The sequence below is a fragment of the Lepisosteus platostomus genome, chromosome 10 (assembly GCF_059453375.1).
Source record: "Lepisosteus platostomus isolate fLepPlt1 chromosome 10, fLepPlt1.hap1, whole genome shotgun sequence".
Classification (NCBI taxonomy): domain Eukaryota; kingdom Metazoa; phylum Chordata; class Actinopteri; order Semionotiformes; family Lepisosteidae; genus Lepisosteus; species Lepisosteus platostomus.
The window spans coordinates 15,354,077-15,371,432 of NC_142620.1; the positions used below are offsets into that span (position 1 = coordinate 15,354,077).

The following is a 17,356-nucleotide window of genomic DNA, read 5'->3' on the forward strand; positions in this document are numbered from 1 at the left end:
TTTTTAATGAAGGACCAGTTTCACAATTTCCAATTCTATTTAAGAAGTATTTTCCACACTGTGGTCTTGAAAACAGAGACTGATATAACATTTTGATTTAACACAAGAAGGAACTGGATAAACCCTTAGCTCCTCAAATCATGCCGACTTTCCTGTTTAGTAAATCCCACTTAGTGCCTAGGTCCTGCAGTGGCCAAAAAGCCTAATATAGATCAGTTTCACACAAAAATAAGGTTCATACTAATACAGATCTAAGGAATAAAAACTTTTAATGCTAAGAAACAAGAATAAGAAGTTAATTCCACACCAGCATATAGAAAACATTTTTGCTTTTGAACCTTTTTTAGGTGTAATGGTGACAAAGAAGGGGCACAAGAATATAAAGCAAAAGAAAGCATGTAAGAATGGACACAAGAGGTGTGAAAGTATCAAAACAAGTCAAACTCTGGGGGACAAGATGTGAAAAGTTGAAATTCATAAATGAATGAAGAGAACATGCATAAAGAAGTAATTTAACATTAAGAGCTAGTGAAAAGTGTTATCCACGTTTAAGGATTTAGCATACAAACCGTGCCATTTGTGCCTGGATCTAACTACTTGCTAAAAACATGTTCATCTGCATTCTCAGTAAGGATGTTGAAGGGAAATCTGGTTTCATTTTAGTTTACACTACACCCAGTTTACAATTAATTATGTCATTATAATAAGCTATACTCTAAAGGAGCTCTAAAAGGCCCCAGAGAAATGCACAGATGATTCAATGGGCATGATGCATCAGTTTAATACCTCTCCTTTTTATAGCAGGGCAAGTATAGATGTTTTATAACCCAGGATGCTATTTCACAATGTCCAACCTGCCCAGTTGACTGGTATTATGGAACATAATCCAATTATATAATATCAGTGACATAATACATTCTGAAATGGGGAAATTTGGATTATTTTGGTAAAGTTTACACACTTTAAAAATGAAATAGAAATATTTGTGGCAAAGCTTATATATCAGGTACAGACATATTACGGCTCCACAAAAAATAAATTGGAAAGGTGTCAAGTAAGCGCATGCTGTCATAGCACGTACACTAAAACACAAGTGGAGAATGTAGCTACAAGACAAGCGACAAGGCTACACTGCCATTTGCAGTTCTTCCCAATTTGTCAGTGGCAATGTTTCAAATTTTGACCTTTTAATTACAAGTTCCAATTGCCAAACTCAAGCTGCAGTTTCTCTTGGCATTTAATAAGAAAAGCACAAAATTTACAAAATAAATGTAATACACAGGAGTCATATAGAATCATCCCGCCACTGCCCAAAGACCACCAAACACACCAGCACATAAGGATAAAATAGTTTTATTTATAGTCTCATAGTAAAGGTAGGCCTCAACTTGCAAGACAATTGTTGGCAGTATGTACAACATACCTGTAATTTCCATGGAATGGAATCAAACATGAACAAAGATCTATTTAGTACACTCTAAGTCCTATCGAAAAAAAAGGAAAAAAGACATACATATACACATCCCCTAGACAGACAAAACGCTTCTAGAGGCAGTCTTGTTTGTAGAATTTAAATCAGCAACATTAATAGGAGTTTACAGTGTAATGCACAACACACTGACATGGACAATTTTTTTCTTTAATAAAAAGGTATCTACCTTCAACTGCATTGATGAAACATTCAATAACTATTATATATCTGGGAGAACTATATGTAGCATTTCAGTAACTTCCCATGGTTTCATGAGAATAATGTAAAATACAAAACCTGTGAACCTGTGAAGAAAGATTCCAAATGATGATCTTGAAATCAGTTAGCCTATGACATATACCACAATCTAATTGTTTAACTAGCTCAAACTAAGGGACAAAGCACAATTTAAACTGCTTTGGAAGTCATTAAATACATCACTTTCAATATAGGGCTTTTTTTAAAAACATTTTTAAATGTAGTCTGATAACCATCTATGGGTCCAGTGGTGGGCTGCTCATTTTTAAAGTAACTTTGTATTTAGTGGAAAAGTACAAATATTAAAAAAAGGTCAACCGCGCCATGACAATTATTAGAGTACGTGTAAATTTCACAACGCTTTACCTCCTAACAGGTTCATACATATTATCAAAAAGTAGTATTTTGTTTTTGCTTTATTTGAAGCTGTACATCGGTCTCCCTGGGATGCTGCTACGACTACCGTGAGGATATAAAAGCATCAAGTCCGTAATAGCAAAGCTGCCACACTTGGGTCGAATAGTTGTTGCTGCTGAGAAATGAGTGCTGTATCGTCAGAAAGAGGGAGAAGGAAAAGAAAAACTGAAAGCCCCCTGCTCCCTGCTCCCTGCTCCCTCCCCCACCACCACACACACCTGTGGGCTTTTGTCCCTCTCCTGAGCCAGCGTGAAGGGCTGAAAGACAAACTGAAAACGGGAAGTACAAGAGAGTCTCTAGTAAAAGCACACCAGTTTCTTTCTGTGTTGCGCTTAGTTGGCATCAACGCGTGGCTTCTTCCTTCTCCCGTCCGACTCGGAATCCGAGCTGGAGTCGGAGCCGCCGTCGAAGGCCGACACGGCGCTGCCTTTCGGGTTGGTGTACAAGCTGCTGTCCGACGACGAATAGCTGGCCTGGAGCTGCGTGTTCCCCTTTGCCTTCTCCAGTGCACGAACTGTGTGAAACAATCAAAAACGAGCAGCTTTCAGGACATGTTTTCACAACGGCTCATTTGGAAGAACAGAGAATCAACTAGTTTACCTTTTACACCTTGTTCAAAGTAGACCGCATGCAACAGTGACTTCATATAAGGAACCTGGTTCTAATACTGCTCACGTCACTGTATCGTGTATATCACTGTAATTTTGTCCTCTGTTTTTCTTTCTCACTTTTTACCCAACTCGGCATAAAACAGGTTAAAAAATAGGTCTAGATTCCATTTAGGAGAAAGGTGTTCATTGTCCTTTTAATACTGGGTGTTTTCTTCATCATTATAACTTTTAAATACGTTTGTGATTACACTAGATCTTCGTTTTCTTTAAAAGAACAGTGTCAGATGTCTCAATAAACTAGCAAAAATTGTATATGGTTTGTTGGTAAAATGCTGGATGGGAATGCATGTTAAATAGGATCTAGGTTTAGTGATTGGCATCACCTGTAAATGCGGATCAGCGGATTGATGAGGAAAATACAACAGATGGTCATGACATTAAAAGAAAAAAGCCAAAAGGCCCGTATAAAGGATGCCACTTAAAAAATTCAGCAGAGTAAACAAAGAATATTAATCAAGCGAAATTACAAAAGAAACGTTTTAAAATCCATGTCTTTCTGAAACCATACATTTGTTTACATAGCAATGTATATGAAAAGAGAAAATGTGTGTTTCAACATCAGTTAACATCCAAGCTCGAGGGGGAAAATAAAACTGGCAAGGGAAGTTAGGTCGGTCACAGAGATCAACGCATCCTGCTACCTGCAACGCGCAGCAGCCCTGCACTCCCTCACCTTGTTGCTCCAGCAGAGCGTTTTGCCTCTTCAGGTCGTCGATGTCTTGCTGGTGTGTATGGTTTTTCCGTCTCATGTACTGGATATACTCTGTGGCTTTGTCTAGGATTTGAGCTCGGGATGCCTGTTTGATAGATTGCTGTCAGCAACAAGTTATAAACTAAAACACACAACGCAGGGTTATATTTTCCTTAGCTCATTACTACAAAATAACTTTTATTTCATAGGCCACTCTTACAATAACTATGACATGTTTAGGACATTTAGACATTTCCCTCCTCTTAGAGACATGTGTAACAGTTCCGTTCAAGGAAATAACCAGCTTACTGCTGTTCAGGAGATAATTATATGTTACACCATTCTGAGCCTCTTTACCTAAGGTGCATTGCAGTCTCAAATTAAGGAACAAGGTAGATTTCATATTCATTCTAGCTTTATGAAGCTGTGGTTTATCAGCAGAAAGACATGCCTTTTCACTCTTATCAGAACAATTTATTTAAAAACAATGTTGCTGATTTTCAGCTAACTGCCGTCTTCAACAGAAGAAAAGGCTTTATGAATGAAATGTTCTGAAAGAAAATCCTAACAAAAGGGCAGTTAATGCTAGTTCTGGCACTTGGCCAGACAAAATCCAAAAAAATTCAGGTTTAGTCACTACTGTACTGTCTGAGATAAAAGGGCAAGTATCTTTAAAGATTGTCACTTTAAAGAACTTTAATCTGATTAACATTTTTAAATGTTTTTTCTACTGCTGCCCAGCATTTTTTAAAATACTTAATTGCAAGCCATGAACATATATAATGCATTTCATAATATAAAAAAATGGGACAGTCCAAATTAAAATACTCATTCATTACTTAAAACTATTTCCAAATATTTGTACAACTTTGTTAAATGTGAATCATGCAACTGTATTTATAAAATGACACATATAGTCCTTGTCCCATCTTACCTTTAAAAGTGGACCCATTGGTTGTAGCTGGCACAGTTTAGGTTAAGTGCCATCTAAATACCTCTGTCTTTAATCTGAAACTGGTTTCAATCTCGCACTCTGTTGTCAAAAGGAGAATTTTCTACAGTGCAAACTCATTTTTAAACTGAGTTTGTCACACACTGTAACTCAAACTGATACACTGAAATAAAGAGTGTTAATATCATACAGCAGAACATAAATTCCATTAGAACATATTATAAAACCATACATTTTCAAGATGTACTTTGTCAACTTAGATTGAAAAACAGGAATGTAAAACTGAATTCCTTGAAGCTTTCATTCATTCATCACCATTCCTCTTACTATTCAGCCTTCTACTTTTTCTTGATGGGTTTTAATCCAGCAGATAAACTCTGCTACCTGTAGTTCAGTCAGATAAATGTTTAAATATTGCCCTGGTCCATAGTCTTAAGTGTGCATACATGAAGAAACCAATGACAGTGTAGTGTAATATACCTTGAGACTCTAAATAGGAGTTCTCAAATTCCAAAGAGACCCCTTAATAAGTTCAAAAACTGTAATAAAAATATGGTACGAGTATCTTTAATAATGTCTTATCTATTTTATGTGAGGAAATGGCGATGTCTAAGGCCTGTGAAAATGGTATTTTCTCCCTGGCAGGCTTTAACAACTTTAATAATGAAGTGAGCAATGCAGGGTTAGGAGGGTGTGAAACCACCATTTCAGTGGAAATTCCTTTATTGCCGTCTTTTTACAGTGAGCACAGCACAAATATACTGCTTCACTTGTTGAAAGGAAAAGGGTTACAATTAAAAGAGCTACATACAGTATGTTAGAAATGTCTCAATGTATGCATCACTATGAATAAACAGTTATTTGTTTATTGCAACAATACAAGTGGTTAGATTAACCCAATAAGTCTTCCAACACTTGATTCTCTCATTTTTAAGTTGTGCAGCAAAACTAATGTGTTCCTAAGACCAGAACTCTGAAGGTTAAATGATTTTTTTCCCCAAAGGTATAACAATTCACTAAGCCTAACAATTCTAACTTCAACAGATATAAAATATTAATATTTAATTATATTAGAGGTTTTCAAGGCCCTCTTTAAACACCTGTCTAAAGGAGTGATATCAATGATAAGATAATGTTTTTATGTTTAACAGTCATATAGTGATTCACAGTTCTAGCTATTGCTGCACTCAACCACAAAGTTTAAAAACATTTAAGTAGTAATGACTGGTTACCAGAAAGTTACAAGTACCTTAAAGGTACACAAAGTTGGAAATTAATTTTACAAATCCAGGAATGTTTGCTAGTACCATTTTTGTGATGTAAAGTGAAAAAAAAAAACTAATTCCTGTGAGAGAACAAGAAGAATTTATAGATGGTCTAAACAAAGCACAAAACTTCCAATTCCTTAAAATCAACCAAACAGAAATGTTACTAATGGAGGCAATGAAACCTTGTTGTTTTAATTGGGAACCAAATTTACAAAGGGATCAGCACGAACTGCCCTCTTCTTAATTGAAATGCTGTTATAGCTCTTCTTTTCCAGAAAGTGCACTACAGTTTTCAGGTGAACACAGCATGCTTTTCCTTTATAAAAATGGTGGTGGGGGCAGTAATCATAAAAATGTGCTGTACTCACAAACATTCCTGGTTTTACAGTGTACAAAATAATGGATCAGTAGTCCTGCCACTGTACTAACCTTTTCCCCTTGCAAAGCAGGCACAGAGTCTCGTAAACTGTGAAAGCTGTCTTTGATGTGGTCCCTACGTTTGCGCTCCAGCGCATTATGGTGTGCCCGTTTGTCTGCCTGAAATGAAAATGTTACATTTATTACAACCCTGTAAAATTAAAGAATTACTGAAGCCACAAAATGTGTCAAAGTACCTGGAGGGTTCCAGTTTGTGATAACAATGGATTTTGCTTTAATGGCCAATGGACAATTACATAAAGCCTGCAAACAGATTTTCCTTCCAATACTCCTGCATGCATCAGACTCCACTTTGACGCATATCTGATCAGATCAAATGAAATGATCAAAATTCTCCACAATTCTTTATTTCACAGTTAATATTACAGAACCTTTCTTTTTGATTTGGAACTTAATATATCCTTTTAAATCAGAAAATAAAAAGAAAAAGCACTGACACAATTATTGACACCCAAGACTCAATATTTGGTAGCACAGCCTTTGGTCAAAATAACTGCAATCAAGTGCTTCCTGTAGCCATCGATGAGCTTCTGTATTGGCAGTTTGGGCCACTCTTCCTGTGCCAACTGCTCCAGTTCTCCCAGATTTGAAGGGTGTCTTCTCCCAACTGCTGTTTTCAGATCTCTCCACAGGTTTTCAATGGGATTTAGATCTGGACACATTGCTGGCCACTTCAGAACAGTCCAGCGTTTTGTCTTGAACCATCCCTGGGTGCTTTCTGAAGTGTTTGGGATCGTTGTCGTGCCGGAAGACCCATGACCTTCGACAGATACCCAGCTTTCTGACACTGGGTATGACATCGCACTCCAAAATGCCTTGGTATTCTCCTGATTTCATGATGCTATACACATGTTCAAGGCACCCATTGCCAGTGGCAGCAAAGCAAACCCAAACCATCACAGACCCTCCTCCATGTTTTAATGTAGGGAAGGTGATCTTTTCTTTGAAGGCTTCATTTTGTTTTCTGTAAACATAGATCGTGTGCTTTACCAAAAAGCTAATTTGGTCTCATCTGTCTACAGGACATTCTCCCAGAAGGATTTTGGCATGTTCAGGTGTTTTGGAAAATTGCAGTTGGGCTTTCTTATGTCTCTCTCTCAGCAGTGGGGTCCTCCTGGGTCTCCTACCATATAGCCTCCTTTCATTGAGTTGGTGATGGTGCGAGTTGAACTATCATACTTTGTGACTGAAGGTCAGCTTGAATCTGTGTAGTAGTTGATCGAGGTGCTTTCTCCATCATTCGAACAATCCTTCACTGCAATCTTTGATCAAGTTTTCTCTTGCAGCCACGTCCTGGGAGGTTTGCTACAGTGCCATGGGCCTTGGACTTCTTCATAACATTACATACAGTGGAAACAGGAACATCAAGATCTCTGGAGATGGACTTGTAGCCTTGAGATTGTCCAAGCTTGGCTACAATCTTGTGTCTGACCTCCTCGGACAATTCTTTGGTTTTCTTTCTTTTCTCCATGCTCATTGTGGTACACACAATGACACAAAACAGGAGAAGTCCTTCGCTATATTCAAACTGGTTGAATGAGTGATTTTTATATTGCAGGCACATGCAACTCACCACAGATGAGTTCAATTCCAAAGTTAAGGAGAATCACCTGCTTGAAATCTAATTATCTCTAACTACTTGTAGAAGGTGCCAATAATATTGTCTGGGCCATTTCAGGATTTCCTGTGGAATAAGCTAAAATGTAGTAAATTATTCAGCTTTTTTATTTTGTTTCACTGCAAACCAAAGAAATACATATGTGGAGAATAAAAATACAATATTTTTGGCCACAACTGTGCAATACGTAAAGACCATATATGAGAAAGAAAAAATTAAAGTGTGACAAAGCAATGTATCATGGCTGCTCCATGCCAAGCAGGTGGACAGTAACAGGAAACGGGAAAAACAGTGACTTATATTTAAACAGATTATGTTATGAGTGCAAGAGAGACAGCACGTGATACATGGGGAAGGGCTATGTGATTTAGTTCATACTGTAACTGGGAGGGCAAGAATGATTCTGGCCAAACTTGTCAAACTGCTTTATAATGAAAAAGGCAACTTAGAGTTTAATAATCATCCTCTAGTAGAAACAAATGTTAAGGAGTTAGAAACATTTTACTTGGAGCCCTCTTATAAATGCACCTTTCACAGTATCTTAACACAAAATAACCACATACAGGTTAGGTAAGAAAAATTAAAATCACATTTCAACTGTTTCTACAGCATCAGTAAAAAAACTAAACTTGTTAAAAACATCCCCCAGTACAGAATAGCAAGACACCCTCCAATAATACAAACTCAGTACAACTGTTCACTTGCCTGAGAGAATCACACGTACCCAAGCTATCATACATGCAAACCAATGCAACGTAGAAAGGTGTATTTTAGGACGCAGATACCCATTCATCCCTAAGGTTTCACAAGACATATGGAACAGAAATGCATATTAACCGACATCATCATTGTCCATTTTCTACTCTCATGAATCTGGTGGACCTCACCAATGTAAAGCGCATGTAAAAAACATAGAAAAGCAGAAGACAGCCCTTTTATCTTCACTCTTGCTTTTCACCTGATAAACAAATTCAGACTTTGCTGTTCAGAAATAGGTCTTTTACACATTCCAACTAAGCTCTTCGCACCTCAAACCCATCTTGACTCTCAACACGTTTATCCTTCAACCCAGACCGGCAATCTATGTGCCCTGTAAGTACAATCACAGTGGGACAAAGTAGCATTGCAAACCGAGTATTTGGCTGTAATTAACTGTGCACCGAGCAGTTTGCTTCAAAGTAGAATTATGTTGACTTTCTCGGGAACTAGACAGAACTTTTTATTAAATCTGTCAAAATGTCAACCACTAGACAGTTTTTGGGAAGGAATATACCAATAAACCTACATGTTAACTCCCTCAGGACAACTAATAAAAAAAAATCCCCCAATTATAAAACTAAACATTTTTTTCCTTTCTGAAATAGCTACATCTCTGCTGTAGTTCAGGATTACTGTTCATAGCATGGAAGACAGCTCTAAAGTCCCACGTTCCATTTTATTCAGGACAGTCTGAATAGATTCTGTTCAACAGGACAAAAACGATCCATATCTGAATATTTAAAATGTAATTACAAACAGCTTTTCAGCAAATAATTGTATTCAACAAGGTTTCGAATTCTCACTACTTCTGGTCCAACTTCATCATCATCACCTTGAGGTTAAGGGCACAACTTAACTGTAGTGAATGCCAGCTGTTGATAAATGAAAAACAGCTGCTTTGAGCAAAGGTTTACTAGTGGCCCACCTATCACTTTACACAAGTCATGTTTGCTTTCTTTTTACCACCTGGGGTACGCTGGTATCCCAATACACTAGAGCTATACCAGGGTGGAGGCTGATGCAGTGTACAAAGGCTTAATAAAATGGTTACAAAAGAATAGATGTAAAGTGTAAAATGCTCTGTGCATGGGCAAGAGAAGTAAAACTCACACCAGCTGCTCCAATTGTTCCAGGCCATGTACACATTTTGTACAGATATGTACACAAGTTTAAGAAGACTGCCCTGACATTCCCCATTTTAAATATGTAAGTCCATACTGTGAATGAGCAGAGTAAGAAAACAAAGGGGAAGGAGAGCATGAGAATATCTAAAAACTGTACATTCCACTGACAGCCATCCTATTGAAGTAATCATAGTTAAAAAGCAGACAAGTCAGTTAGCCAGAATCATTCATTTTTACAGCCCGATTCACATTTCAAAGCCGAAACATGGGGCTCTCATCTATAAATGTAGAGTCTTAGACAACATGCTCTCAGAACCTGTCTTCAAAAAACACGGATGGATCCTCAACAAACTGCAGTGAGATTGAAAAAATACAAATTCATCCATCGCGACAGAACTGTAAAGTACAACTTTAAACAGCAGAGCTTTTGCACCTTTGACGCAGATGCATGCCATTTAAGTATGTCAATCATGGAAAAAAGCACCATCAGACCAGGATCTGTCATTAGTTAATTGTAAGAACTGTACCATAGCAAGTGTTGCTGAGCGATAGAACAAAGTTGGCTAAGAACCTGTCTGTGGACATTAAAAATCCAGTTCTTCTCTCTGCAGAACATGAGACACCTGTCTTGCTGTTCAGGACAAAATTTAAAGGAAGTCTGCCTACGTCCACTCCATCTATCACCACATCTGTCCACTGACTTCCTTGCTTGGTCATGAGTATTGGCCGTATGGTACAACTACACTACAGGTTCATTAAAACAGCTTCATGACAAATACCTGTAGCTGTTAGGTTCTCAGCTAATTTTCATACAGGAGTCAGGAGAGTAAGCTAAGATTCCTGCTCTTCTCTGATTTAGGTTCTCAATTTCAAGTCCTTAGTAGTTTTAAGTCTTGCAACATCTTCGGTTGCATAATTCAGAAGTATTTCAAATGGTTTCTGATACTACCTGAAAAAAAAAAAAGTATTATTCCACAGAGATGAAAATCTCTTCCTACAGAATAGATGAGTGGTCTCCATGATTGAAAATGCTGTTGCAGGAGGAGACTTTTCCTTATTTCCATCTTGATCAACAAGGTTTTGATAAAAACTGACAAAACACCAGTATTCTAAAAAAATAGGGACATTTTAGAAAAGCTCATTAGCTTTTTGGTGGTGCAAAATATTGTTCCACTATTAGCAAAACGGTTTTGAGGATCATATTCTAAAATAATTGAAATCCAAATAGTTCGAGGACAACAGATTCAGTCAAGTAATGGAACTTTATTCCACAACTTCGGGAGGCAAGTTCTGGAAAATGGAGGAGGGGCTGACATTTTTCCGTTTTGTTACTGAGGACTAGTCTTTATAACAAAATATTCCTTTGACAAAAACGTAGCAAGCTTTTCAAAATATTACAGAATTAAAATATTACTATCAAACACTTTCATCAGCCATATAAGCCATATACAAGTCACTTCACATTTCAAACATTTTATGGTTTATTGCCTGCTAATTTTACAAGGCTCAGATGCGATTGTAATAATGACAATGCCGCAACAGAACATACCGCCTTATTCTTCTTTTCATATTTTTTCAAAAAGTATGGAAAGAACGTGAAATAACAGTATTCTTAATAGGTCGGAAGGAATGTCATTTTGAACTCATTAATCATCACATCTCCCACTGTGGCTTATTAAACATATTTCATGACTCAGAAATAAAATGCATGTCACAAGAACAACACTTGAATGTATGGTATTTCCTCAAAACAGCACAAGAAAAACTTTACACTTTCATTTATGTAAAGTACTAGCCAGAAGTTTTTAAGAACTTCTTTATACAATTTGTTTGAAAGCAACTACCATGGTTTTCAAAATTAGACTTAAAATTCTAAGTTTTAACCCAGAAATTAGATCAAATTCCAAGATAACCACCAACTGCAAATCGCAAGCCCGTTACTTTGTTTAGTTTCCATCAGGTAGAATCAACATTTCAGAAAACTGGATTATACCGACTACTCCACATGTCATTTGAGAACTGAAAATACAGAGCAGTATTTACCATTAGTTTTCCTCACAAAGTAATGAAATAATTTTTAAATGTACTGATGCATTCTAATGACTAATATTCCAAATTTTGACTAATATCCAAATGTACAAAAATGTGTAATTCACTGCAATTCCCTTTGAAGATGGAGGCAGGCATTTGCATGCAAAATAGTAGCTCAAAGCTATATATATTCACAGAAACATTTTATATAAAGATATACAACAGCTTTTAGCAGATTACCACAAGGAGTATACTAAGCAATAGTACCAAGGGTTTACAGAATAGTAAACTGTAAGCAACAAAACCTCATTATACATCTCGGTTGTGCTCATATTGCAAAATAAGATCTCAGGATCTCACAATGTTTTGTGGTGCCTGCTCTCCGCTGCAGAGAGGAAATCCCTTTTTGCTTCACATCACATCCTTTTCAATCTAATTTAACATATGGTAAGCTGTGTTTGAGGCAACACTTTGAATTAACACAAAATATAAAAAGGTTATGAATGAACTGAGGTCAAGAAGCAATGATAACTGCTACTAACCTGTTACAAAACAAATCCAAAAGTGCCATTCTATTTGGGGACGATCAAAGGAACTACCGTTTTTCAAATGACCATAAGGTGCCTGTTACTGAACTGGCACAAATTAACCTGAGAAACCCACTGCATGCAAGTTAAGCAACACCATATGATGGGCAGTGTGTAAAAACTATTTCTATCCCCTTTTTGTAATATCATTCTACAGCATTCTTCCGCTGCACTGAAAGTCCAGCCTTACAATTCAATCTATGGTTTACACAGAAATCCATTTTATTATTTTAAAAAAATACCGCAGGAGTACTGCTAAGAACACTATTTAAAAAGTTCCAAACAGCTTGTTTTTCAGTAATGGTATGAATGATCAAATTAACTAACCTGAATTAAATTTAAAACTACACAGCAACTGTGAATTATTTGACTAATGCAAACCATACTAACAGAGCCCAGATTCCCATTGGGAATGTTTTGTGTTAATTTTTTTTTACTGGGTGTATAGCTCACTGACTTTAACCACTTGGTTTCACTGTTGTTTTAGACTGAGTCACAATCACAAGGCAACAAAATGTTTAACAAGACTTTGGGGTCTTCATAAACCTTTATCAAGGATTACTGCCTTAGGGGAGTCCTGACTCAAGGTCACCAAAGTCCTGGCCAAAAGGAACAGCAGTTATCTGTTGGAAATCTGTTGGAAATATGATGTGGTAGTGACCTGAATAACATCATTTCACAGACACACCTCTTTATTCCATATGATCGATACCTTGGCTTAACATTTAGCTAACTAATCAATAGGTCCAACATTCCCTTGGGTCAACACCTTCCTCCAATGTTTCTAGACCACTATAATGGTTTTAACATTTCTACTTTTGTCAGTGTGACCACTTTCCTTTATGACTGCAGCACCTGTAGCAATTATATTCCACGATTACTCTTTAACCTGAATCTACTGAATTGATAAATCCTGATTCACATGGACAAATATATCTTGAGAAGGGGCGTTTGAAGGGCATACTAACTTTATTCCATCGTTATGTTCATATTTAATGCTTCATATCAAGGTCTTCAAAATATACTTAAACACAAATCACGTTATGAACTTCTGTATCCTTACGAGTCAGGTAACTGTTCTGAACTTGGGTCTGGTTGCTAGACAAAGCTGTCTCCTAACAATTCCATCGGCTAGAGTAAAACAAATTTTTTTTTTTTTACTATATTCTACCATTCTAGTTCCTGAAGTTCCAATATTAGGTTAAGTGCCTCAATTCCACAACTTTTCTGTCACATTTCTTAGTTTAACTCATTCATTTTTGGCCCTTTTCTCCTAACCTGCCTTTTTTGAGCAGCTACCTTCCACATTTAGTTACTATACTACCAAATACAATAATCCTTTAACAACTTAAGTACCCTATTACAGAACTACAGTGCTTTCATGAATCTATATAATTGCACTTACTGCTTGCATTTAATTACTTTCTTTGTTGAACCCAATAGTAATTCAGATTTCCTTTAAAAACCTCTTAATAAAAGAATCAGAATCAGAAGAATGTCTATTTAACAGGACAACTCAAGGGGTACGTGAATGAGGACTCTCCAATGCTTTTATTTTCACATGCTGACCCTCAATCAACTTGAGAGTGAATCCCTAAATGAGCACTCTGTGCATAAGTTTTAAACTATTTGGTTTATAGGTGAACAAATACCAAATCACATCTCCTTGAGAGAAATGGTAAAGCAGACTACATCACAACAATGGAATAATACGTTTTTTTAATGTCATTTAGAAAATCAAATTGTAGCCTTATTCTATTCTAAAATATACCTTAGAATGTGACACAATCTAAGGCATAATAAGCAAAGCAGGCTTTATATAGTATTTTAAAAGGTATAATAACACTAATTCTGAATTTGATTTTTTTTATCGTTTCACAAAAAACATAAGCAGAGACCGGAAGAGCAACTTGTTATGTGTATTTTAACTATCGTTTTCAGTGTGTAATTGTGTTCTTGAATTTACAGAGTTAGTGCTAAGCATATCTTCTCTTTTCCTGTTAAGTGTATTACGCATGCGTTTTATGCCATTTAAAAAACACTTGTAAATAAAATGCATTGACAGAATGGAAGAGGGAACGTGCAAATCTAAACTGTAGGTACACAAAATGGCACGGACAGACTGCAATGTAGTCCCCGGTCTTTTAAAGACAAATCGTAGTACACCGATTTAAACATCAAAGTGACTGCACAGACACGTCAAATAATACAACAGCAACCGATCGTTTATTGCGCCGTCAATGTGAAACGGTGTTGAACACCAACGCAACTGAAGCACCTTTAACTTGCCCTGAACACCTTGTATTTCTGCTGGCCACTTCGTTTTTTTATGCTTATCATCTTTAATATTTTCTTTGCTGAAAGGTTAAACATCCTCTATTAATCCCCTCCAAAGATCGTAACCTGCATTCCAATTAAGCACTGTTTAAAGCAGTATCTACCGGTGCACCGAGATAATGGAGTGCTAAACCGAGCATTTAAATTCATGCAGAAAAAAAGGTATTCCCTAAGAAAATATTTAATTATACGTTGTCGATCTCTTCGGTATGTGCAGCTTAACTATTCCATTAAAGCAGGAAACGTTACTGCTGAACAGTAGCCTGATGTGCTTTTCGGGTTTTGAAAACAGCCTAATCTGATCTTCACGAAACGAAAGGATATGGTCGGTTCCTACTCATCGAAGCACAGGCAGATCCAGTTCAATCTGTGTATCTGACCTTTTTCCTTCTGATGTGTAAAGCGATCTTGAGCCAAAAACGGAGAAGAAACAGGCAATTTTCGTCTAGGCTAAAAATGGTACGCGCTGTGTCTTGTGGGTTGGGGATTACCCTTTGATGCGTAGAAAAATATTTCACTGTAAATTGGAGTTAAGCAAAACGGGCGTTAAGCAAAACAACGTGAGTTTTTATTTCTACGTCGTTGATTCAAACTCTTCTACGTGTTTTATTTTTTCATAGGCTTGTGCGGTGGCCTAGTAGGAGTAGCTGTACAACAAGGATGGTTCTCTAATCAGGCTGCTCTTCCGTCACCGATGTAGGTGTCCCCTGCAATTCAGGATCGCTGTCTCTACAGCCAACTCCTCTTTTCCTTTTACCCACCCGGAAATTATACTGAAATGTCAATGCAGTAGCAATTTTCATTTTAAAAAGTCTAAACGTGACAAAACGTTCCGTATATTACGCACCACAGAGTGAAATCTCGGTGATTCTTCCTGTAAAAAAAAACAAAACAGAAAAGTACAATTGTATAATTGTGAGTTAAGTAATTGCTTTAACTCCTACATATGTTGCTTGTATGTAAAAATAGACTCCTTTTCGATATGTTTTAAAGCCGAAACCGCGGAACGTCTCATTCAGTACTGCTAGTCTCTTCCTAGAACTCTACCAACCAGCAGTCCGACAGCAGCTCAAAATTCAGAAAAACACAAGGCGTTTTAATTCTAAATATTTAATATTCTTCGAAATATCTATCTTCCACTTACGTCACTATCGACCTCGATGTCATCGTTGTCGCTCATTCTTCGGTAAAATATTTGTTCTAATTAAGAAAAAGCTAAAAAAAATAAAATCAAGTACAAACCGAAACGAACAAACAAGCGAATCTCACTGCAGGGACGAAACGAGATCAACGGACTCTCCACACGTGACTCGCCTACACACGGACATTTACACACCGTGACACGCATGTGCGACAGCGCTTGGAATGCTGGGAAATGTGTTTTTCGAATAACAAAGCCTCTTTCCGTAATACACAAACATTACTTACTGGACTACATGACCCATACTCCCTGCAAATGGGCGCTTCCAAGGGACGTAAAACATGGACTTACCATGGACTTACACTCGCAGAAGGCGAGTGGGATGTGTAGTTTACTCAAAAAAATGAAATCGAGGGGCCATGATAGAGACACGTGGATGGCCATTTGCAAGCCAAGTTCTAGCTTGCTTGTCAAAATGCTGTGGGTGATGGCGGTCGTCCATTAGTAACGTGTTGCATAATACTTTTTGTTTATAATTATAGTGCTGTTGCTGTCATCCATTCAAGACAGCTTACCTGATACAAGTGTAAGTCATATTTGGGGAAGTCCCAAATATATATATTTTTTCTGGGTTATAATTCACATGATTGTAGATGGGCATCCAAATATGCCTGTGAAATAAATTATATTATTTAAAATTATAATTTCTAAAATTACATATAAGCTACATTTTCATTGTAGGTGGGAACATGACTTGTTGGAATTAAATACAGAAATCTCTATCTTGAAAAAGTGACAGAATAAAACAAAGGGTAAGAGGAGTATTGAAATCTCTTGGCACCAGAGAATACACTGGACATAAAATGTGATCAGATGCACTCCATAATAAAGTGAAAGGATGTGACAATATATAAAGAAGGGCATGAGATCAATTAGAAGTAGAAAACCCACCTGCCCACACATTTTAAAACCAACAGGCCTTCGCTGGGGATTTTTACACTGTATGAACTCAGGAAGCTTCTAGCAAAAAAAGGTTGCCATCAAAGTAATGCTTTGGAACTTGCATACAGTCACATATATTGAATCTGGATCTGATCCAAGCCAATATTTAAAAACCACAACAACAACAATAATAATAAAAATAAATGCCATTACTTTCAGCTTTTTACATTTTGAGGGACAGCTTCTCAGTCCTCGAAATCAAACTCCAGTGTCAGGCAAAAAGCAAGAACATACATTTTAAATATTAAAATAAAGTGGTGCTGGACCAGAAGAGCAAATCGTACTGTATATAAAAGGGATCTAGGTGTTTATTATGGCTCATCACTTTTTCCAGCTAAACAGTACAGGGGACACTCCATTCAAAGCACTTTTACAGGTAACGGAGACTCTTGTTCAACACCACCAATCTGTAGCGTCCACCTGGATGATGCGATGGCAGCCAGAGTGCACCAGTGCACTCACCACACATTAATTGGTAAAGACCAGGGGGAAATTTGGCCAGGGTGCCAGGGTAACAGCACTACTCCTCTCAAGACACTCCCTGGGATTTTTAATCCCAGTCAGGACCTCAGTTTTACGTTTTATGCAAAC

The 17,356-nt window shown here is 37.2% G+C and overlaps 1 protein-coding gene across 4 annotated transcripts; it reads right to left on the reverse strand.

The window, feature by feature from the left end:
* Positions 1 to 1,337: 1,337 nt before the first annotated feature.
* On the reverse strand, positions 1,338 to 15,930 carry max (myc associated factor X). Of its 4 annotated transcripts, none has more exons than XM_088648390.1 (5): positions 15,767 to 15,930; positions 15,470 to 15,496; positions 6,158 to 6,265; positions 3,491 to 3,614; positions 1,338 to 2,660 (listed from the first exon to the last, which is right to left on the reverse strand). In XM_088648390.1, exons 1-5 carry the CDS (start codon positions 15,800 to 15,802, stop codon positions 2,479 to 2,481), a joined length of 477 nt encoding a protein of 158 aa, XP_088504516.1. In that variant the 5' UTR covers positions 15,803 to 15,930; the 3' UTR covers positions 1,338 to 2,478. The 4 variants fall into 4 exon arrangements, with proteins under 4 accessions (XP_088504516.1, XP_088504515.1, XP_088504518.1 ...); XM_088648389.1 differs by having other exon boundaries at positions 3,491 to 3,629; XM_088648392.1 differs by lacking the exon at positions 15,470 to 15,496 and having other exon boundaries at positions 15,767 to 15,928.
* Between the last annotated feature and the right edge of the window lie 1,426 nt (positions 15,931 to 17,356).